The following is a 21377-nucleotide window of genomic DNA, read 5'->3' on the forward strand; positions in this document are numbered from 1 at the left end:
ATTCACTGACAATTAAATTCAAAACCAATTTGAATTTTACATTTTATTGTTAAATATAGTTGTTCCTACAAAGCAGTATTAGATAGATTAGAATTAAACTGTAAAAATACTGCCACCTAGTGTAACATTGCAAGGCAAAGTCAAAGAAAAGGTGGAATATTGAAATAATAATAAATATTCAAGCCTATAAAATTATTTAAAACATATAAATGGACATAGAAGAAGCAAAAACATGATTTAAAAAGCTGATTCACTGACAGATCCATAGTGACTTACATATTAAAAAGTGATTTCCGACAGTAATTATAAATGTTAATTTTACTTACAGAGTATACCAAAATTACCAAAACAAATTTATAGTAGAATTATTATTATAGTAAAGATTAAAAAAAAAAGGAATACGCTACCAAATGTTATCATACTACATGATGATTCAAGAGAACAATTGATGTCTGGGCCGCACCACTGTTATCTCCTTCATATACATGTTCTTGTAAGAGGACAGGAGATCGCTTATTCTAAAACCCTGAAAAAAACAAACAGCCAGAGAGGATATTAACATATAAGTAGCGTGACACTTGCTGTAGTTGTGTGTGTGCGTGCTATATTTACCATTGAAGTCTCACAGAGCAGAGTGTTGCCCTGCACTAGATTGCCAACGGTCATGTGAAAATAGGTGCTTCCGCTAGACCAGGAAGTGATTTTACTGAATAGATGCATCACAAGCACTTCCTGCAGACAAGCCAGCCAAAACACTTTCAACATCACACGCTACACAACGCCAAGGCGAGCTGTACATTATAGTTGTATTATGTATATACAGACAGATCGTTACCTTTGTCTTAGGGTTGATGAGGCTAACTCCTTGTTTGCTAATTGATATCATGATGACAACGGGGTAACTCTTCTCAGATGTTTGCTGGGAGCAAAAGTACAGTCAGTATCAAGAAAACAACCTCCTTCTTAGAAATCAGGTTTAATTTTAGTGTTGCTCTGGTTACCTTTACTTCGAAGAAAGCACATCCAAAGGTAGGCCACTGTGAGATGGTCTTCAGGAACTGGAGTTTGGCTTCATCTATAGTTATGCCTGCCTGCTTGTTGTATGCACTGATCATGTGCTGCAAACCAAAGGCCAAAACCACATTTATCATGATGTTAGGGTCAGACGGAAATAAAATATATTATTAATTAACGCTTTATACATTCTGAAGCAATATCACTTACAAGGTTCCTCTCAGTTAGGATTCTTACCAAAGCTGCATTTATTTTATTTGAAAAAATACAGTAAATACAGTAATAGTGAAAAATGTGTACTATTTAAAATAAGTTTTCTATTTTAATATCTCAAAATGTAATTCATTCCTGTGATGGCAAAGCTGAATTTTCAGCATCATTACTCGTCTTCAGTGTCACATGATCCTTCAGAAATCATTCTGATATAAAATCTTACTGATCCTAAACTTTTGAAAGGTAGAGTGTGTTTAGGTACAGTACACTTCACTAAGGTTTGAAACAAAGTCAAAATGCATAGAGCCATATATTTGAAATGTATTCAATAAATAAGAGGCGTGAGGATCACCTTTTTCCAGTCCTCAGGAGTCATGATCCTCTGCTGATCAGCTGGCACTAGATCTTTCAGCATTTTAGGGATCATGACAAACTGTGACTTATCCGTGTCAATCTGAGTACGCAACAGCAGTCCTGCCAGACTGATCATGTCCTCCTTAGAAACACTGTGGTAACCCCGCAAATACTTCGGCAATTCCTAGGAAAATAAAAAGAAGACAGTTGGGCAAAGTTGCACTGCATAATAGAGTGCTGCAGGAATGAGTCCTAAATTCCTGCACTTCTGTGCATAATGTTTCTTTTAAAGAATGTTGGTAACCAGACAGTTGACGACACCCTTTTTGTTTTCCCAATATGGAAGTCAATGGGTGCGGTCAACTGTTTGATTACCAACATTCTTTAAAATATCTTTGTGTTCAGCAGAAGAAAGAAACTCATACAGGTTTGGAACAACACGAGGGTTAGATAATGACATCACAATCTTCATTTTTGGGTGAACTATCCCTTTAAGCTTCATAAAAGCTGTTCAATTGTGATGAACAAAATGTGTAAGAATCATAAACTTCTGCTAGTCACAGAGCTTATTTTCCAAACGGAAAAATCCTATTGGCTTTTTGTCGAAGGAACCAGGGTGATGCTAACTTCTGGGTTGGCCTACAAAATGACCTCATCTCTTTACTACACTGTAAGGTAGGTTAAATGTATGCTGTTATAGAGTTCTGCAGTCAGTATCTGGCTTAACCAGATAAGGTATGATCAGACTGACAAACATACCTGAGGAAAGTGGAACGTTAGGTCAGCGGTTAGATCTTTCCCCGGGATCACGTTAAACCAGAGCTTCCTCATGAAGAGCACCAGGTAAGGGACAATAGTTGGAGCAGCTGAATTCAGGATCAATATTTATCATAGTGAGAGTCTGAATATAACACACACCTGAATATATATTGGATTAATTACAGTATTTAGCATGTAAGCATATACAGCTCACCCTCCTTGACTTTCTTTCCTTTTTTGGTGACATCTGTGAGTTGCCTGAGGTTGTCAAAAAAGTACTCTTCAGAATCCATACTTTCTACCTGAAAGTATCATATACAACACACAAAGATTAGCATGGACCTAAAACATCACCTTCAGAAAAAAAGAAGAAAAAAAGAGATCATATCTGAAACCTTATTGGCTGTTTTCACAAACAGATAGTATCCGTCCGATGAGGAGAGGCGGAGGTCTTTGGAAATGTTGCGAATTAAATCTCTGATCCTCGTGGTGGTGGTCACCTCAAATATCTGAAATAAAAAAACACGTTTTAGGCGGATGAAAATAAGAATGTGTAAAATAGTTCAAACTGAAATGTTACTCCTTACTTCAGATGTATCGTTGGGAAAATGAACTTTATGGAAGATCTGAGTGCTGTTATTCTGAATGGCATCCACTTCCACCTGGTGAGGAGGCAACTTCCTTCCCTCGATACTGGACGGGACAATAAAAAATGCGTTATAGTTCAACATTCGCCCTTCATGTTTACAATAATCAAACAATCTGTTTGAGTAGTAAAGTTTAACCTGAGCATAGCTTGCATCCTCTGCAAGCAGGTGGAGGCCAGTGGCTCTCTGGGTCTGGACTCCAGAAAACGTTGCGCATGTCTCAGTAACAACTGACTAGGAGGGAAGAGACCACAGCACAGCCACAACAGCTGCCAACCTCGCTCCATACTCAACCTGAGAGAAAAACAACACAGCAATTAAAACATTACACAGATAAAACAAATAAAGTGACATCATGTCTAGGTACTTAAAAGCAGTCGACAAACCCATGTTTGTTATTGGTCATCTGCCTCATTATTTGGCAGTAGATCTCATCTCTTAGCTCGACGTGCGCTGTTGCTGGCCCAAAGATCTGGTTTGTTAGATCTATGGGTGTCCGCACATGCTTGACTGGATAATCTCCCATATATTTAAGGATAGGTAGAGACCATGTTAAAGAAAACAGCGAGCATCATTCATTAAAATTTACTTCATTAAGTCTTTATCACTTATAATTCACACAATATTGTTATTGTAGATATGTAACATATGTAAGTGGGAAGGATATCTGTGAAGGAGTCACAGGCGAGGTGGGAGAGCTCTGAGTTGCCCTGCAGGTTCCTGAGCAGAGGCTGTTTAAGAGGCTCTTTGCTCTTGGCCCACAGTTTCTCTTTGGCTCCTCCCTTGCCACGACCACCTTCCTTACCCGACTCCCTGTGAGCCATTGAAAAGAGGGACGTTAAGGAGCTCTGACATGTTCTCAAAACTGGTAACTTACAAGTTGCTGCTTTTTTGGAGCAGTTATCATTTATGTCAGTTGAGATGATTGCAAACTGTCACCTGAAATAATCGAAAGAGAACTCCTTGAGCGACATGTGGGCGATTCTCTCTGTGCTGAGCTCCTCCTTCTGCGGCAACACCGGCATCACTGACTTTCTCCGTGCCGGGGTCAAATTCAGCAAATTCTAGAGGATGGAAATGACTCTATTTAAATTTCTGTTCTTGACTTGCAACACAGCATATTTTGTCACTCACTGATGGTTTTGTAAATAATTTCTAAATATTTAGGTAACACTTTATTTTGATGGTCCCTTTTGAACATTCTGTTGACTATAAGTAACTTTGCAACTACATGTCAACTAACTCTCATTAGAGTATTAGTGTACTGTCTGCTTAATATCTGATATCTGTGATGGTCCTCCAACAGACACTCTACTAACTATAAGTAACTTTGCAACTACATGTCAAGTTATTCTAACCCTAACCCTACCAGTCTACTAATACTCTACTAATACTCTAATGAGAGTTAGTAGACATGTAGGTGCGACGCTACTTATAGTCAACAGAATGTGTTAAAGGGACCATCAAAATAAAGTGAAACCAATATTTTTAATGGTTGGAGGCAGGACGGAAACTTTGTTGGAGGCAGGAACAAAACTGCTTTATTTTATTTTTATTTATCACTTTATACTCTCTCTTTAACTCTTGGAATTAAACTGTTAGAATTAAAGAAACTGCCTTTCAAGATTTTAAACTGGCAGTTTTAAAGGCCTTTCCATAATTTTTCTTTAGCTTTATTCTGGTATTTATTTCCAAGACAAAACCTCAAAACACTGGTAAAAATTTTTTTAACACAATGATGGCCAGTGATGAGGAGTAATCTCTTCGACAAATCAATGTGAAACAAGAGAAATCATGTTTACCAGTGTTTCTTCTGTAGGCCTAGTCAAAATTGGTAGAATCTGAATAGACTCTAAGGAAACTGCTCCAGTTTGACTTGTCCTCTCATTCCTCGCTTTGATCCAGCCTTCGTCAATATTATATTCTCCATCCTTTATGATATACAGCACATCACCCCTTCTGAAGCTCAGGAATGTGGGATCCTCTGAAGGGAAGAAAAAATCAGAAAGATAAATATCCAAGCAATTTTTACCATTTTAATGGTTAGATTAGTGGTTCCCAAACCTGTCCTGAAGGACCCCCAACACTGCACGTTTTCTTTGTCTCTCTAATCAAACATACCTGATTCAACTCATCAGCTCATTATCACATGGGTTAATGAGCTGATGAGTTGAATCAGGTGTGTTTGTTTAGGGAGACAAAGAAAACGTGCAGTGTTGGGGGTCCTTCAGGACAGGTTTGGGAACCACTGGGTTAGAAGACCCCATCACCCCAAATTAACATAAGAGAGCTTCTTTGCCACATTGGATGGTTTGTCAAAACCAAACTTTGTCACATTGGATGGTTTTAAAAACAAAAATAATTTTTAAAATACTTAAAATTAAAAACTAAATTATAATAGCTTTACCCCAATTTTCAGTGTCTAATTTTTTACTTTACTAGTTGTTTTTTTATCAATGTTATCCGAATTTCTACATGTGGTCTTGAACTCCACTCTGATTTTTAACTTCCCCTCTTTTCAAATTTTCTCCAAAAATGAAAAATGTTATTAGCATTATATGTCATTACCATCACACATTATTTGTAAGGATTTTAAATAGTTAAAAGTGCTCCTACAATTGAAGAATCACCCTCAAATGAAAATCCTACAAGGAAAATTGCTGTTTGTCACAATGTAGTAACCAATGTAAAAGAAGCACCTTGTCTGCTAAGGTCCTGTATTGCCACGGCATACAGGGATCTCTTCTTAAGCCCTGAGATGAACATGTTGACCAGATCCAAAAATTCGTTTCCCTTCACAACCTGCAGCTCATACATCCCCTTTGGAGTTGTCAAACATACAATCCCACCAGACTTTTCATCGCTGTAGGAGAAAGGTTAAGGAGGGAAGGAATGAAGGAAACAGAAATAGGAAAGAACTAAGAACTAGACTGAGAATCTGCAGAAATAGTATTTGGAGCATAATGCTCAGGTGTAATTAAGGTGCTTCTCCATAGAGAGTTATTTTTTACCTCATCATTTCGATTCTTGACACCTCGGGATAAGAAAGCTGCAGAAATGCGGCTTCTGTCTCGTCCTGAAAGAAGACCCCTTTCCAGTTCACGACAGCTACAAACTGGTCTTGAGGCAGTGGGGGACCTGAATAAAATACAACAGTGAATTCACAAATTCAATGCATTTAAGGGATAGTTCACCCAACAATAAAAATTCTGTCAACTTTTACTCGCCCTCATATCTCTAGAAACCTGTATGACTTCCGTGGGACACAAAATTGCTCTTCTTAAATTTCAGTCTGTTCCTTATACAAATATCTAATATGGCTTCAGAAGACTTTTATTTTTCCTTTTTTTTATCTTTACAGTCCTTGGTCCCTATCCACTTTCATAGAATAGAAAAGAGCAGCATGAACTTTCTTCAAAAGCTCTCCTTTTGTGTTCCACAGAAGAAATAAAGTCATACAGGTTTGTAATGACATGAAGATAAGTAAAGACGACAAAATGTTAATTTTTGGATTAGCTAGTCCTATGAGAACTATAAACAAAACTTTTTTTTTCTTTTTTTTACCTGAAACCACGTTAGCCTCATATAACTTGGAGAAATAGATTGGCCACTTCTGCCGTGCATATTGGACGATCTCTGCTTTTACTTCATGGATAGGTGTAGTAGAGTTTATGTAAGGGCCCTGAGAAATTACACTGGATTACTGCTTGTTTTATTCTCCAAATTAGCACTGCCGCCAAATCAAATTCTGTTGCAGCCAAATCAAACGATTGTGAACAATGATGTTTATAATAACATATGAATATACCTCTGTGTGCGCAGAATTGACCAACTGCACTAGTTTGACCAAAGACTTGTTCTCAATTATAGTCATGTTCATGCACTCACGAACAATCTTCTGGGCAGTTTCCAAACTGCTTTCAGAGCCATGCTGTATATAGTAATATTTGGCTGCGAGCTGCACATAATCATCCTCCTAGATCAAGATTATAGTTCAACAACAGAGTATAAGTCACAAATCTCATTCATATTGAAATCATATATGCTATATGAACAGGTCAAGCACACAGCCTGGGACTGACCTTATCAGACAGATATTCTCCAAATTTGAGTCCATGGATGATCTGCCTATAAATGAGATCTGTGCTGACTTGGTCAGATGAACAGTCATGCCATGGAGTGAAGATCTCTTTGCGGAAGTAGAGGCGCCAAGGAGCGTGCTGTTCCTCTCTCCCCTGCCTCTTTTCTTCCTGCTCACACATAGACACGGCGTCCAAGACGTGCTGACTGCCACTGCCTAGAGACCACATCTGCCGCAAGAAATGCATACGTGAAGACTTTGTTTCTATTGCTTATTAGTTACATCTTACTATTACAAGTGAGGATTCATCTTGAAGCCATTCAGATGTTACAAACCTTCTCATTCATTGCAGCATATAGGGAGAAGCCATAACTGTCCTGCAGGTTTATTTTCTGGATAACTGCATTGCACACCTCTTTAGAAGTGGTGGCTGAGTTCACATGGAGGCTGATGCTTCTGCCATCCATCAGACCCACAACCACTGTAATGGGGTTCTTGGTCTCCACAGACTTGCAGTTACAGGAAAGAAGGGTTGGTCATGTTTAAGGTAAGGCGAGTATTCTTCATCATTTCAGACAGAGGGATTGCCTACCTGTAGTTCAATCCAGCATGGCGGCTCACTTCTTTCTCCATTGGCTAAAGTCCTTCGCAGTCGCTCCGCACAGGAGGAGGAGTATTCACTTGGCCCATGGCGTATAAAGCTCTCCAGGTACTATGGCCGAAAGGTTGTGGAACATAACATATGACATTACATATTATAACATCAAATAAAATAACAGCATAACATTAAATAGCACAGAAAAGAACAGAAAACACATAACATAACATAACATAACATAACATATAGCAACACATAACATAAAACGTAACAACACCACAAAACAGCATGACAACATAACAAATATAACAACATAAAGCATAACATATAACATAAAATGACTACATTCAGTAACACCACAAAACAACATATAACACAACATAACATATCAACATACACAGCATGACATATAACAAAATATAACAAAAAATGACAACAAATGATAACATCTAACACAACATAATATGATCATACAACACGACTAAACAATATAAAAACAACAAATATCAGCATAACACAACATAACATAACATAAAACATCACATTAAACAACTTATAACAGCATGACAACACAACATAAAATGACATTTAACAACATAACAAACCACATATAACAGCAAACCCACACATAACAAAACAGCATTAAACAACATCCAACAGGATGACATCACGACACATAATAAACATAACATAAAATATAACATTAAACAACATATAACAACCAAACATAACAGCATATGACAACACAACACATAATATACCATACCATATATCACACGGCTTGATTGGTTAGTCATGGCATTTGTAATTTGATTAAACTGTGTAACTGACCATGGTCCCAGAGAACCTATTTCTACATAGTTGTGCCATGATATAATGCAGTAAAATATTCAGCAGAAATGATTGCAAAATAAACCCCTTCTGGACAAAACATTACTCCTCTGCTTCATATCAGTGTCCTGATCACCTTGTCAGGTTTATTTTGCAATAATGACTGGATAAATTTCAGAACAAAAATCAAAATAGTATTTCATACCTTAGTGAGGCGGTCTGTAGGGGGAAAAATGCCCAAACAGATGGACAGAAGGATCCAGCCTCTGTTCACACTTTTCTGGTTCTTATTGTCTGTTAACTGCTTACAGATCTGACAGTAGATTTCATCTCTGAAAAGAATATAGAAAGTCATAAAGATTATGTAACCATTATCTCTCTGTATGAGGAATGCAGTATATCACACATTATGAAGCATGTAAATGACCCAACCCTAGCCCCATCACATTAACCTTATATCTCGTCGTACAATGGCATATCCCACAATAATGTGTAATTTTTCCAAGGATGTCAATGGACGATCAAAAGTTGGTCCTTCTCCAAACAGTACTTCCTCCTGAACTGCCTCCAATTTAGGTTTTGGTACTTCTTCTGGCTGCAGATTACATCAGAATGGTTAGTAAGAACCTGCTGTGATGCAGTTAATATGTTTTAGCTGCGGATAATGTTCAGTGTTGTACTCAGAAGTGTATATAACCACACTTCACCTCTTCTTCTTCAGGAATGGCTGAGTGCTTTCGTTTCCCTGTCCCCTTCTGCTGCTTCATTTTTTTCCTCAAAAATTTCTGCAATTACAAGACCCACACATTTTTTAAAAATATAATGCTATAATAAAATCACTAGTTACATACAGTATGTTGGGTAATTAAGTTTTGTTACTGTATGACATCTATAACAGTATTTTGTTCCCTTTATTTATGGTCCCTTGGTTTTAATGTTTCCTTTTTAAAAATGTAAATATTACATTTTTTCAGATTCACATCTTTATATTGTTATTTCTATTATTTCCACCAGGAGGCACTTTACTGGTTGCTCACATCTGGTTGTATGTGTGGTTGTCACCTTCTATGCCACTGGCTGTGTAACACATCTGAAACATTATATGATTGGCTAGTCTATATTTTAAATACGTGTTTACATTAAAATATTTATAGCAATATAATATATACTAATACCAAACCAGCACTAACCAGCATATAACATTATATGTTATAATATAGACAGGCTGGTCTTTCCAGCAGGTTAGGCAGTCGAGGTATAGGCTGTACATATGGTAGGTGTACAAATAAAGAAGAAAGGTTTATTATTGTGTCTCGGTTGTTTACCTGATCTAATCCAACAAGGTTACTGAGTCGCCGTGCTTGTCTCTGACCGAGGTTCCTCTGAATGGGGTCAGCAATTGCAGAAACACGTTCTTGTTTCGGCTCTGGAAGATCTCCCATAAATCTTAGTATGATCCACCATACTGTCAAACTGGCCTGGAGGAGATAGGAAAAAAGCAGAGAGAAGAAATAAGACAAGCCAATACAAGACACAGTTGACTATCAAGCCTCGCTCTAAATGGGGACATGATGCTAATGAGAACAACACTTGCCAGGGTATCCCCTTCATCCTCATGGTAGAGCAGGGGTTTCCGCAGTCTCTGTTGGATATGTGAGTGGGTAGAAGATCCTTGGAAGTGTAGAGATGTAAATTTAGAGAAAGCAAACTCATCATCCTCAACTTCAATCTCCTCCTCCCTTTTATCCTCTATTTCGTCTTCGCTGCTGTCTGGTACTGACATAGCCTTCCTCTCCATTACAGGGCTCTCTACTAGTTCAACCTCTTCTAACTTCACCGGCTCTGCCTCAAAATCCTAGAACATTAGGAACATATAGACAAAGTTAGTATTAACCTAAAAATAGCCTTATTTTGCATTCCTAAATCTCACACTGTACAGTATACAGTATTATCAATGATAGCATGTGTAGTATGCATTAATTGATTGTGTATTGACAATAAAAGGTGACAGGCTTTTTGTATTTTGATCAGGAAGTGTTTGTTCATGTCAAATAGGTGTCTTTCTTCTGCTGTCAAGATGACTCTAACCTCAAAACCCTCAGGAGCTTGGCCCTCTTGTCCTCCTAATGTACTCATGAAGCCAAAGAGATTCTCCACCATTTCCTCATCATCCTTATTCTGGGATTTGGCAGCTTCCTCGTTTTTTCTGAGCAGCTCCTCTAGGCGTTGCTGAAGCTCCAGTGCTGCCAGTTCCTGAGCCTCTTTTTCTTGCGCAGACAAAAACGCCTAAGACAGGACAAGGGTATGAATAAAAGCATAAAAAACGAAGTACACAACCGGTCAAAAGTTTGGAATAAATCAAAATTTTAATGTTTTTTAAAGAAGTCTCTCATGCTCACCAAGGCTGCATTTATTTGATGAAACACAGTAAAATTAACACAGTAAAACAGAAATATTGTGAAATATTAGTACGATTTAAAATAACTGTTGATATGTCTATATGAATACATTTATTCTTGTGATGCAAAGCTGAATACGCGTATATGAATCTAATATGCTAATTTGGGGCTCAGTTACTATAAATTATTATTGGTGCTCAATTATTAATAAAGGTTCTTATTATTATCAATGTTGAAAATAATTTCCGCTGCTTAATGTTTTTGTGGAACCAGTGATACAGTACATTTGTTCAGGATTCTTTGAGAAAGTTCAAAAGAACAGCATTTATTTGAAATATAAATCTTATGTAACATTATAAATGTATTTACTGTCACTTTTGATCAATGTAATCTTTTGATTAAATTCATGAAGGATCATGTGACACTTCTGGAGTAATGGCTGATAAAAAAAAATCAGCTTTGCCATTACAGAAATAAATTACATTTTAAAATATATTCAAATAGAAAACAGTTATTTTAAATTGTAATCATATTTCACCAATACTGTTTTAATTAAATCTTAATTATTCTAAACTTTTGACCGGTAGTGTATATAAAACAAAGCAAGGCAAAACACTGCAAATGTACTACAAAGAAGGTCCATTCCACTATAAACTCACATCTGATTTCATTCTCTTGAGGGTTTTCCTGGCCAGCAGTCCTCTGGTCTGAGCCTGCAGCAGTATCACTGCGCTTTTTTTACATTTCAGGTCTTTCCTGGCGAGGTAGCCACGGGTCTGTGTTTGTAGAGTAACGGCTGCAGCCCGTCTGCGCATATACTCCGTATGGAGCTGCCGACTGCGCACTTTCGCCTGCAGCCGAGCAAATCCCTGCTTGAGCTAACAGGGAAAACAGATACAACGTGAGTCATGTTTCCTTATGTCACTACACTCATTTTAACTGTATTCCATACAGACATGAGATGTTCCTGCACAGCTTACTTTGCAAAAGCCTGTCCTGTCTCTGTGGCCACGCCAGTTTTTCTGCAAAACCAGAGCTGCCCTCCTCTTCTTTACAAAAGCTCCTCTGTATGTGGATGAAGAATGACTTAGTTTAACAAAGCTGTACAACTGCATAAGAAACACTACGACAGTGGGGAACGTACCTGTCCTTGTGGGCAAGCATCACTCTTTGGATGATAAGTGCCTTCCTATAAAGCTCTTGCTCTCTCTCCATTTCTAGGAAGGAATCATGATGATCCTGCAGCAGGAAGAAAAGAAACACATGATGCAAGACAATTCTTATGTGATTTTTTTTTTTTTATAGATACACTACCGTTCAAGTATTGTTGTTCAAGTCAATCTGTTTTTTTTATTTTATGTTATGCTTTTAATCTGTGATATGATCCTTCAGAAATCATTTTAATATGGTGATTTTATGCATTATTACTATTATCAAGGTTGAAAACAGTTGCGCTGCTTAATATTTTTGTGGAAACCCACGATATATTTCTTTGATGAATAGAAAGAACAGCATTTACTTGAAATAAAAGTTTTTGTTTTTTTTACATTATAAATGTCTTTACTTTCACTTTTGATTATTTTTATGTATCCTTTCTAAATAAATATCTAATTTATCCCAAACTTTTGAACAGTGGTTTATGTTTAATATAAAACTAAAAATGGCAACAATGCCTTTAGAAAGCTGATTTAATATTACAAGGATGTGTACATATATTGATGTAAACTTCTTATAATACACTGGAGAAATATTATGCCTGAAGTACCCTGAGAAATATTTTGTTTTTGCCAATCTTCCAGTCCTCTTCGTCTTTGATCATAGCCCTGCAGATGGCTGCACAGCAGTTGGAAGGAGGCTCCTGATAAACAAATAACAGACATTTTATTTATCAAATTATGCCAGCCTGGAACATTCATCCTGTTTAATGCTGAAGTGTGTAATTCTTTTAGTTTCTCCTGTCAGTTTAATATGTGTAGACAATTATAAGTAAACCATTCCTAGATTGATTCCCATAAAGTGCTCGACATTGCTCAGTTTTGAGCATCTCCATTAGCAGGCACACATTAGCACTGGCTCAACTAATGGAGTGAAGATGGGGGTAGGACTACCTGAATTTCAGATGGGGTAGTGTTTAGGGAAGCCAGTTTGAAATCGGTTATTTATATTTACATTTTGCTTATACTTGCATGCTAGTGGTGCAGAAATGACACACTTTGCATCTACATCATACACACATTATTCCTAGCAACCAATAAAAGCCATAACCCTAAACCTATATTTAAATCAGAAGGCAATGATTGGTTGGCGGGAATTAAATTTCAGCTATGGATGTTAACACATTAAGCCTACTTAGACACAAATTTCATCTACTTTCGACTATCACTTTATATTAAATAATTCACATATTTATCTGTAAATAATCATATTGTCTCATACAGTGTTGGGGTCACAATCTACAGACTTCAGGAGCACACGATAGCGATACAGGAAGTCTTTAAAGGTGTGCCGGATGGGATATCCCAACTTGCGGATTCTAATGGTCTCCAGCATTCCAGAGTAGCGAAGTTGCTGCATGCAGAGCTCTCTGTCAAAAAACTGAAAAGGAAAACATGATTTGAAAAGGGTTCTGATGGCTACACAATACAAAACATGTAACTTATGGGATGTGAATTGATACCATGGGCCTCTTTTTGTCATTTGGTTTGAAGCAACGTATGAAGAAGGGCTGACAGAGATACAGGGCCTTCATCAGAGAGTCCAGAGACTGGCGGAACTGGCCACTCAGAGTAGATGTCTGCCGCCTCGAATCATTTACTTGCTGTGTGACACAAAAGAGATGATTTATTGAAAAAGCTGTTGTCCATGTCAAGTCAACACTGTCAATCTGCTGCATAACTGTCCCGTACACGTAATGAGTTCTTCGGCGTCATGATGATTTTGTTGATTTTGTTAGCGTTTTTGACTGAATTTATATTCATCTCCTTCTCAAAGATCTGCTTGAGCAACTTGTTGGAAGATTTCCGAACCAGATCCATGATGTCCATGCTCAGGGCATCTCTGTTCTTCTCCAAAAAACCTGACAAAATACAGATCTTTCAGACCAGAAACAATTTGCTTTTAAAGTAACTACTGGGAAATGTTTTCAAGTAATAAACTGTACCTTCACAGTCATAATAAACCAGCCCAGCAAAGTGCTGAACCCCAAACTGCATGCCATGTTTGCTCTTGGATGAGATGTACAGTTTGTTCCCATTGTGTTCTTGGTTCATTTTGTTTAACATTGTAGCATCTGTTCCCTGCATTGAAAACAGGACAACATGGAGTGAGCACAGGCAAAATATCTATAAGCATATAAACCAGACCATGTAGCTTATGAAGCTGACCTTAGGGAAGTGGCTCTCCTCATCGATCAGAGCCAGTATGTTGAGAGGCTTAATGGCCAGCAGGTCCAGGGTTTTCTGGTTGTCACTGAAAGCAATGCGCTTCCATGAGATGCCTTCTTTAATATATTCATCCTGCTCCAGCTTAAAGATGTGACTCACAAAGAACTGCTGCAAGTGCTCGTTGGCATAATTAATGCACAGCTGCTCAAAACTAAACAGTGGGCAAAAGCACAGAGAAAGTATATTTAAAGTATGGGTAGTGTCTAAATTTTACAACTATAGGCAAAAACTGATGTAAATGTAATGATTAAATGTAAAAACTCCATCCATCCATCCATCCATCCATCCAACCAACCAACCAACCAACCAACCAACCATCCATCCAACCAACCAACCAACCAACCATCCATCCATCCAATGAAATACAATTACCGAAGTACTTTAAACCCCTGCTGAGCAACCATGTTAATTTATCATTATATTTTGTAGTTTAAACTAATTACTAGTTTAGTCAACAGACACTTACCTGTTCTGAGGAAAATTCTCAAAGCCAAATATGTCAAGCAGGCCAATGTATTTGCGCGTGTAAGAGGACTCATCAGTCTGTGGCTTGTGAATGGCGCTGTTCATTTTTGTGAACATCCAAACAAACATCCGTCCATACAGTGCCTGTCAGGGAGTATATGACAAACATTAACTGACATTAACATTAAGGAAGCCTGAATGTCTGTTAGTTCGTTCAAATTATTATTTTATTTTTTGAAAAATATTAATTTTATTCAGCAGAGACACATTCAATTATTCAAAAGTGACATTTACATGGCTACAAAACAAATTTATTTCAAATTTCTGCCCTTTTGAGCTTTCTATTCATCAAATAATCCTGAAAAGAATCACAGTGATTTACACAAAAACGTTACTAAAATATTATATATAGCATTGATAATAATAATAAATATTTCTTGAGCACCAAAGGATCATGTGACACTGAAGACTGGAGTAATGGCTGCTGAAAATTCAGCTTTGCCATCAAAGGAATAAATTCCAATTATTTTTAAATTGTAATCATATTTCACAATATTACTGTTTTAGCGTATGATTAATCAAATAAATACAGCCTTGGTGAGTAAAAGAGACTTCTTAAAAAAAAAAAACATTTGAACAGTATTTTGTACCTAATTCTGTATCTATGTTAAATCCCCCAAATGGGCTTTTGGATAAAAGCATGTGTGTACCTTGGCAAAAGCATCTCTGGTGTCTGTGGCCTGCTCTGAGCTGAGGGCTTTAGTGACTATCTCTCTATTTGTCATGAAGGAGCGATGGGTGAGACTCTTTTCAAGAATTTCATCTTCTGCCTGCAAATTGACAGAAGGGCTGTCATCAAAAACATTCAGTAGCCAAATGTTTGATTGCATAAAAGATAGTAAGCTTGAAAATGATATGAAGCTAAAGTGCTAAATCAGCATTAGCTCTGAAGAAGCATTTGTACCTCCAACAACTTGGCAGTGACAGAAAAATGATTCGATGACAGAACGTCACAGCTGTCCATGTTATTCATTATAGTGCCTGAAAAAAGATTATGAGCAAATCAGTCAACTTCAATTTATGGTATAATAAGCTACAATAACTTTTGTTAATGTGAAGATAGTTTGCATATTATTACTGTAACAGAAAGGTTATAGACGCTAACTCTTAAAGTCGATATTGCCCATATGGAGAATGGCAGCGAGTAATTTGAAGATTTCCCAGCAGTCCCGGTCTGAGAAAGTGAGGATCTTTAGAGCAGCACGAATCCGTCCGAACTCATCAGCATCGTCACGACCATCACATGACAAACAATCACCCTAGAAAACCATCAGAAGAGTCAGACATTGTACTTTATGCCACAGTCAATGCTTATTAATCTCAAAACCTTATATAGGAATCTGTATTAGATAGCAGGAGAGAATGTAACTCTCAATCTAACACCAGTAGCTATATGATTGTATCTGACTCAATTAAATTATACATTTATATGCACTGCAAATATCCAAAACTTAAGGTTAAATATTTACTGAGTACATGAGCAAAGTGTTACAGTTACTCTCTACTAAACATGAATTGAAGAGCTCACCTCAGTCAGGTACTTGAACTGTGATGCATTACCAAGGGAGAGAATCTTCTTCTGCTCACTTGGCATCCCAGATAACATACAATAGAAAATGTGGTAGTTCCTTTCCTGTGGTGCCTTAAAAGATTTAATTTGATACATTTAATTTCGAGGTTTTAATCATTAAAATGCAAGACTACAGTATTTATGAAATATTAAACATAATTTTCATGAGCAATTTCAGGCTATTTGAATCTAATGACGCTCATAAAAGCACACAGCCAATCAAAGGCTCTTGATGCTTTTTCTTCCTCACGTAGGGTGCAACTTGGTCTCACCTGATGACAGACACGAGACTTCTCCAACAGGTACTGCTCCATGTGAGCTCCCTCTATCACACCCTGTTTATTAAAGAAGATCTCCACATATTTCCCAAATCTGCTGGAGTTATCATTGCGAATGGTTTTGGCATTCCCAAAGGCTGTAAGATATGAATAAGTGAGACGGCATTCTACGGAAAGGATTGAAATAAAAACAAGCATGTTCAGTGCTTACCCTCCAGGACAGGGTTGGCCTGTATGATCTGCTGCTCTATCCAGGAGTGCTGCCCGCTCACAGCAGCCAGGAACTGAAGAATCAGTTTAGTGCTTTCTGTCTTTCCTGCACCAGATTCTCCACTGACACACACAAACCAGAAGCATTTATTAGAATAGAATAGAATAGAATAGAATAGAATAGAAATAGAATAGAATAGAATAGAATAGAATAGAATAGAATAGAATAGAATAGAATAGAATAGAATAGAATAGAATAGAATAGAATAGAATAGAATAGAATAGAACAGAACAGAACAGAACAGAACAGAATAATTAACAAAGCCTTTCTATACCATTGAGTTTGATAGCTGTTTACATTCACTGTTTCTGGCACTAGCGAATATAATATAATATAATATAATATAATATAATATAATATAATATAATATAATATAATATAATATAATATAATATAATATAATATAATAACAAAGCCATTCTACACCATTGAGTTAGATGGCTGTTTACATTCACTGTTTCTGGAATTAGTGAATAGAATAGAATATAATAGAATATAATAGAATATAATAGAATAGAATAGAATAGAATAGAATAGAATAGAATAGAACAGAACAGAACAGAACAGAACAGAACAGAATAATTAACAAAGCCTTTCTATACCATTGAGTTTGATAGCTGTTTACATTCACTGTTTCTGGCACTAGCGAATATAATATAATATAATATAATATAATATAATATAATATAATATAATATAATATAATATAATATAATATAATATAATATAATATAATATAATAACAAAGCCATTCTACACCATTGAGTTAGATGGCTGTTTACATTCACTGTTTCTGGAATTAGTGAATAGAATAGAATATAATATAATAGAATATAATATAATAGAATAGAATAGAATAGAATAGAATAGAATAGAATAGAATAGAATAGAATAGAATAGAATAGAATAGAATATAATAGAATAGAATAGAATAGAATAGAATAGAATAGAATAATTAAAGCCATTCTACATCATTGGGTTTGATGGCTGTTTACATTTACTGTTTTTTGCATTAGCGAATATAATATAATATTTGCATTCACTGTTTCTAATGCATTAGCCCAAGCAGAACTCTATTTTGTACACTGACCACAACACACACATTTTATGATGTGTGACTAAATGTAACAACATTCCCTTACAAAAGCAGCATATAGTCATTTAACCTTCCACATTCTTACATACTAACCACATAAAATTACTACTTTCATAATACAGACATTAGATTCAATTCTCAATGTTCAGAAGAAAAGAACAAATATGTACCTGATAATGCAGCACTGGTTGCGCTTATTGCGGCACATGTTGTAGTAACAACTGTCAGCGAGGGCAAAGATGTGTGGTGGGAGCTCGCCCAGCTTACGCCCGTGATACTGGTGCACCTGATCCGCTGTGTAGATGGGCAGCATCTGATAGGGATTCATTGCCACTAGCACAGAGCCAATATAGGTCTAGACAGCACACACAGAAAAAATAATAATAATAATAATCACACAGCTTATATAGACCGCGGGATCTATATACAGATCAACATCTGAGACCATATCTGAAAACCATAAATTAATTTAATTTAATTAAAAAAAAAAAAAAAAAAACGTTTTAAGATTTACAACAATGAAACCTCATGATGTAAAAATTAGTAATACATATTTCAGATTCTAATCTATTTCTAGGTCACTAATCAAAATTCCAAAAAATTTATTTGTGACATTGATCACGTGACGTGTTCATGCTGCTCAAGTGCTGCTGTAATTACAGCAAAAGAGAGACACACTAAAATACTATGACACTATGAAATTATTTTTTAGTCAAATTGTTACGCCCATAACTGAACTTGTAACGAACTGTACAAAAAATTACAGTAAAAACTGGTAGCTGTGGTTACCAGAACTTTCACGTAAAAAAAAAAAAGAAAGCAACATCTGAAGCTTTACAGATTGAACTTAAATTTACAGTAAAAATGTAAATTTAATCAACTGAAATAATGTTAATATATCAAATTGCTAAAATCCATTTATATAACGTACTAACAACCACCTTAAAACACAGTAGGTAAAGAAAGAAAAAAATCATCATAAGAAAGTTTTTCCACAAGCTGAGGTAAGTAGCCTACTTATATATATACAAGGTGCACACAGTATCATAAGCATACATACAAAATACCATCATGGTAATACACAGATGCAATAAACATTACTTTAAAAACATAAGATGCACTTAACCCATACGAAACATCTAAGAGGAAACAGCTACCATAAACTGTCATAAATGTGAGCTGTCACACAGGGACTTCTGGGAGTGCCAACTTACGTATTTCACTGTAAATTATAAGATGACTTGTTCATTTTCACTTCTAAAAACTGTACATTGAACAATTACACAAAATGTCCCAATAGCTCTAGTACAGATTTTCAACACATAAAGTAGGGGAACTTACTCTTAACCAATTAGAAGGTTTTTACCACAGCATTTTGTTTACAGTTAAAATTCAAATCAAATACTAATTTGGAAATATTCCAATATATTCTATATTTCATTTGATGATGTTATGCCATAAAGTAACATGAATCCACTCACATATATGAAACCCTGTCTGTGGCGCACCAGCAGATTTCGGAGTAAACCAGCTTCACTGAGGTCACCCAGTCTGATCATGTCATCCACACCCTCCACTGAGGTGGGGTGCATAGGCTTAAGACTGGCCCTCTCCCCCTCCGGGATAAGGCGCTCCTGAGAAAACCATCACAATACACGAGATTCATCTGATTAGACAAGTGTAGATTAATTATAACACTAAAGAATGTATTGTGATATAATATCTCATTAGCATACGGGGAGAGCGGGGCAAGTTGTCACAATTTTACTCCAGTGAATATTTTCAGGGTATATTTATCTAATTCATTTTCTGTATAGACATTTATTTTTCAGTCTTGACCAAAAAATAAATAAATAAATAAATAAAATGATTCCAGGAAAAACCTTTTGAAACAACACAAGAGTGGTGCATATTGGCACATTATGAGGCTGTTGTCGCAATGGAAATAGTTTTTTAGTTCAGTTAAAAAAATTATATAATGATTAATATTTATTGTTATTTATTCAGCACATTTTGCTTCACAATTAGAAAAATGTAAAAATAGTAAAATGACCAGCAGACTACATACAATAACAACCGTTTTAAGTTTACAAGTTACTGAATATGAAAAGTGCAATATTGCTTCAAAAGCACACAAATATCTCCACTTCTCAAGATTCTCAAGATTCTAATAACAGTGCAAAAAAATATGCTGAGATTTAATAATCTTCACTGACTAATTGAAAAATGTAAGCTATAATATTTTAAACATAAGTGACAATTTGATCCACAAAGCATTTATGAGAAATGCCCTTGTCTTGACAACAAATAACAGAAAAAAAAGAAAAGAAAAAGATTATCGTGGAATTTTAGATTGGAGGACAGAATTCACAAAAAATACCTAATTACTTGAACTGAGTATTTGAAACCAGCATTTCATCCACACTGATAAAAGCCCCTGTAAAAACTAGCCCGGTCTCTCCTTCCGTCATAATTTTTACCTTCCCTTCATCATCAACCAGGCAATGCTGTCCACTGTCTGAGATCTTCACACATCCTCCAATAGGGACCCCAATACTGGAGTCAATCCAGAAGTAGTCCCCCTAGATTCAGATTCACATTTTAAAACCAAACACTCACAATTTCAATAAACTGTTCACAAGAAAAACAAATGTATTACATCTGTAAAATAAAATAAAACCTCACTGTGACAAATTAAAACGAAAAACAAATAAACAAATGAATTCATTTAATCATAAAATTAATTACCTTTTTTAACAGCACCATTTGAACAATCCTCTTTGTACCAAAGACATGGAATTAAAATTAAAAACTGAAAAAAGGCACTTAAATAAATATATTAACCGGTTGGAGATGTAACCCTCATCGAAGCGTGTACGGCTAAAAAAACTATGACTTGTATGAAAGGCAATCTTTTTCGTAACTGGGGACAACACACCCTTGCTGACTAGTTCCAAGAAGGAATTAAAAATCACGCGTCTAATAATAATTTTTCCATCCGCTTATGTGACCGCAACAAGGAAGTGTCCCTAGTTTTCATCACTTTATGGCCCCTAGACTTTGCTCCACCGTGTGCTGAATTTCCCCATCAGGCAGCGAGGGCTGTGAAGGGACGTCATCACCAGTCTGAGAGTTTCACTCTTTAAGTTTCCAATGTGCTGAACTGCAAACAAAGCAAGCAGCGAATCACTAGTTAGACAAGGACTTCAAAACCAAGAGATTCTTAAGGTTTTGAGACATTTGCATGTGAAATCTGAAATGCTGTGCATCTTATCAAACAAATCACCTATACATTAAC

At 36.2% G+C, this 21377-nt stretch overlaps 1 protein-coding gene across 1 annotated transcript; it reads right to left on the reverse strand.

Annotated features, from left to right (window-relative positions):
• Positions 1 to 31: 31 nt before the first annotated feature.
• Positions 32 to 21047, reverse strand: myo7bb (myosin VIIBb). Its single transcript, XM_084121069.1, has 47 exons — positions 20828 to 21047; positions 20560 to 20661; positions 19561 to 19713; positions 18250 to 18434; positions 16924 to 17045; positions 16707 to 16849; positions 16393 to 16506; positions 15970 to 16123; positions 15769 to 15845; positions 15515 to 15634; positions 14806 to 14948; positions 14280 to 14490; positions 14057 to 14192; positions 13803 to 13972; positions 13574 to 13714; positions 13333 to 13491; positions 12662 to 12754; positions 12041 to 12135; positions 11877 to 11961; positions 11556 to 11774; positions 10586 to 10783; positions 10092 to 10352; positions 9823 to 9975; positions 9205 to 9282; positions 8950 to 9092; positions 8703 to 8829; positions 7661 to 7780; positions 7404 to 7577; positions 7070 to 7297; positions 6796 to 6963; positions 6552 to 6669; positions 5999 to 6125; positions 5687 to 5850; positions 4790 to 4971; positions 3927 to 4051; positions 3655 to 3800; positions 3374 to 3527; positions 3126 to 3281; positions 2928 to 3033; positions 2736 to 2849; positions 2555 to 2642; positions 2341 to 2447; positions 1580 to 1765; positions 1002 to 1118; positions 836 to 919; positions 613 to 732; positions 32 to 526 (listed from the first exon to the last, which is right to left on the reverse strand). Exons 1-47 carry the CDS (start codon positions 20843 to 20845, stop codon positions 434 to 436), a joined length of 6477 nt encoding a protein of 2158 aa, XP_083977195.1. The 5' UTR covers positions 20846 to 21047; the 3' UTR covers positions 32 to 433.
• Positions 21048 to 21377: the final 330 nt, after the last annotated feature.

This window comes from Abramis brama, assembly GCF_963993115.1.
Source record: "Abramis brama genome assembly, chromosome: 7".
In the NCBI taxonomy this organism is placed as follows: domain Eukaryota; kingdom Metazoa; phylum Chordata; class Actinopteri; order Cypriniformes; family Leuciscidae; genus Abramis; species Abramis brama.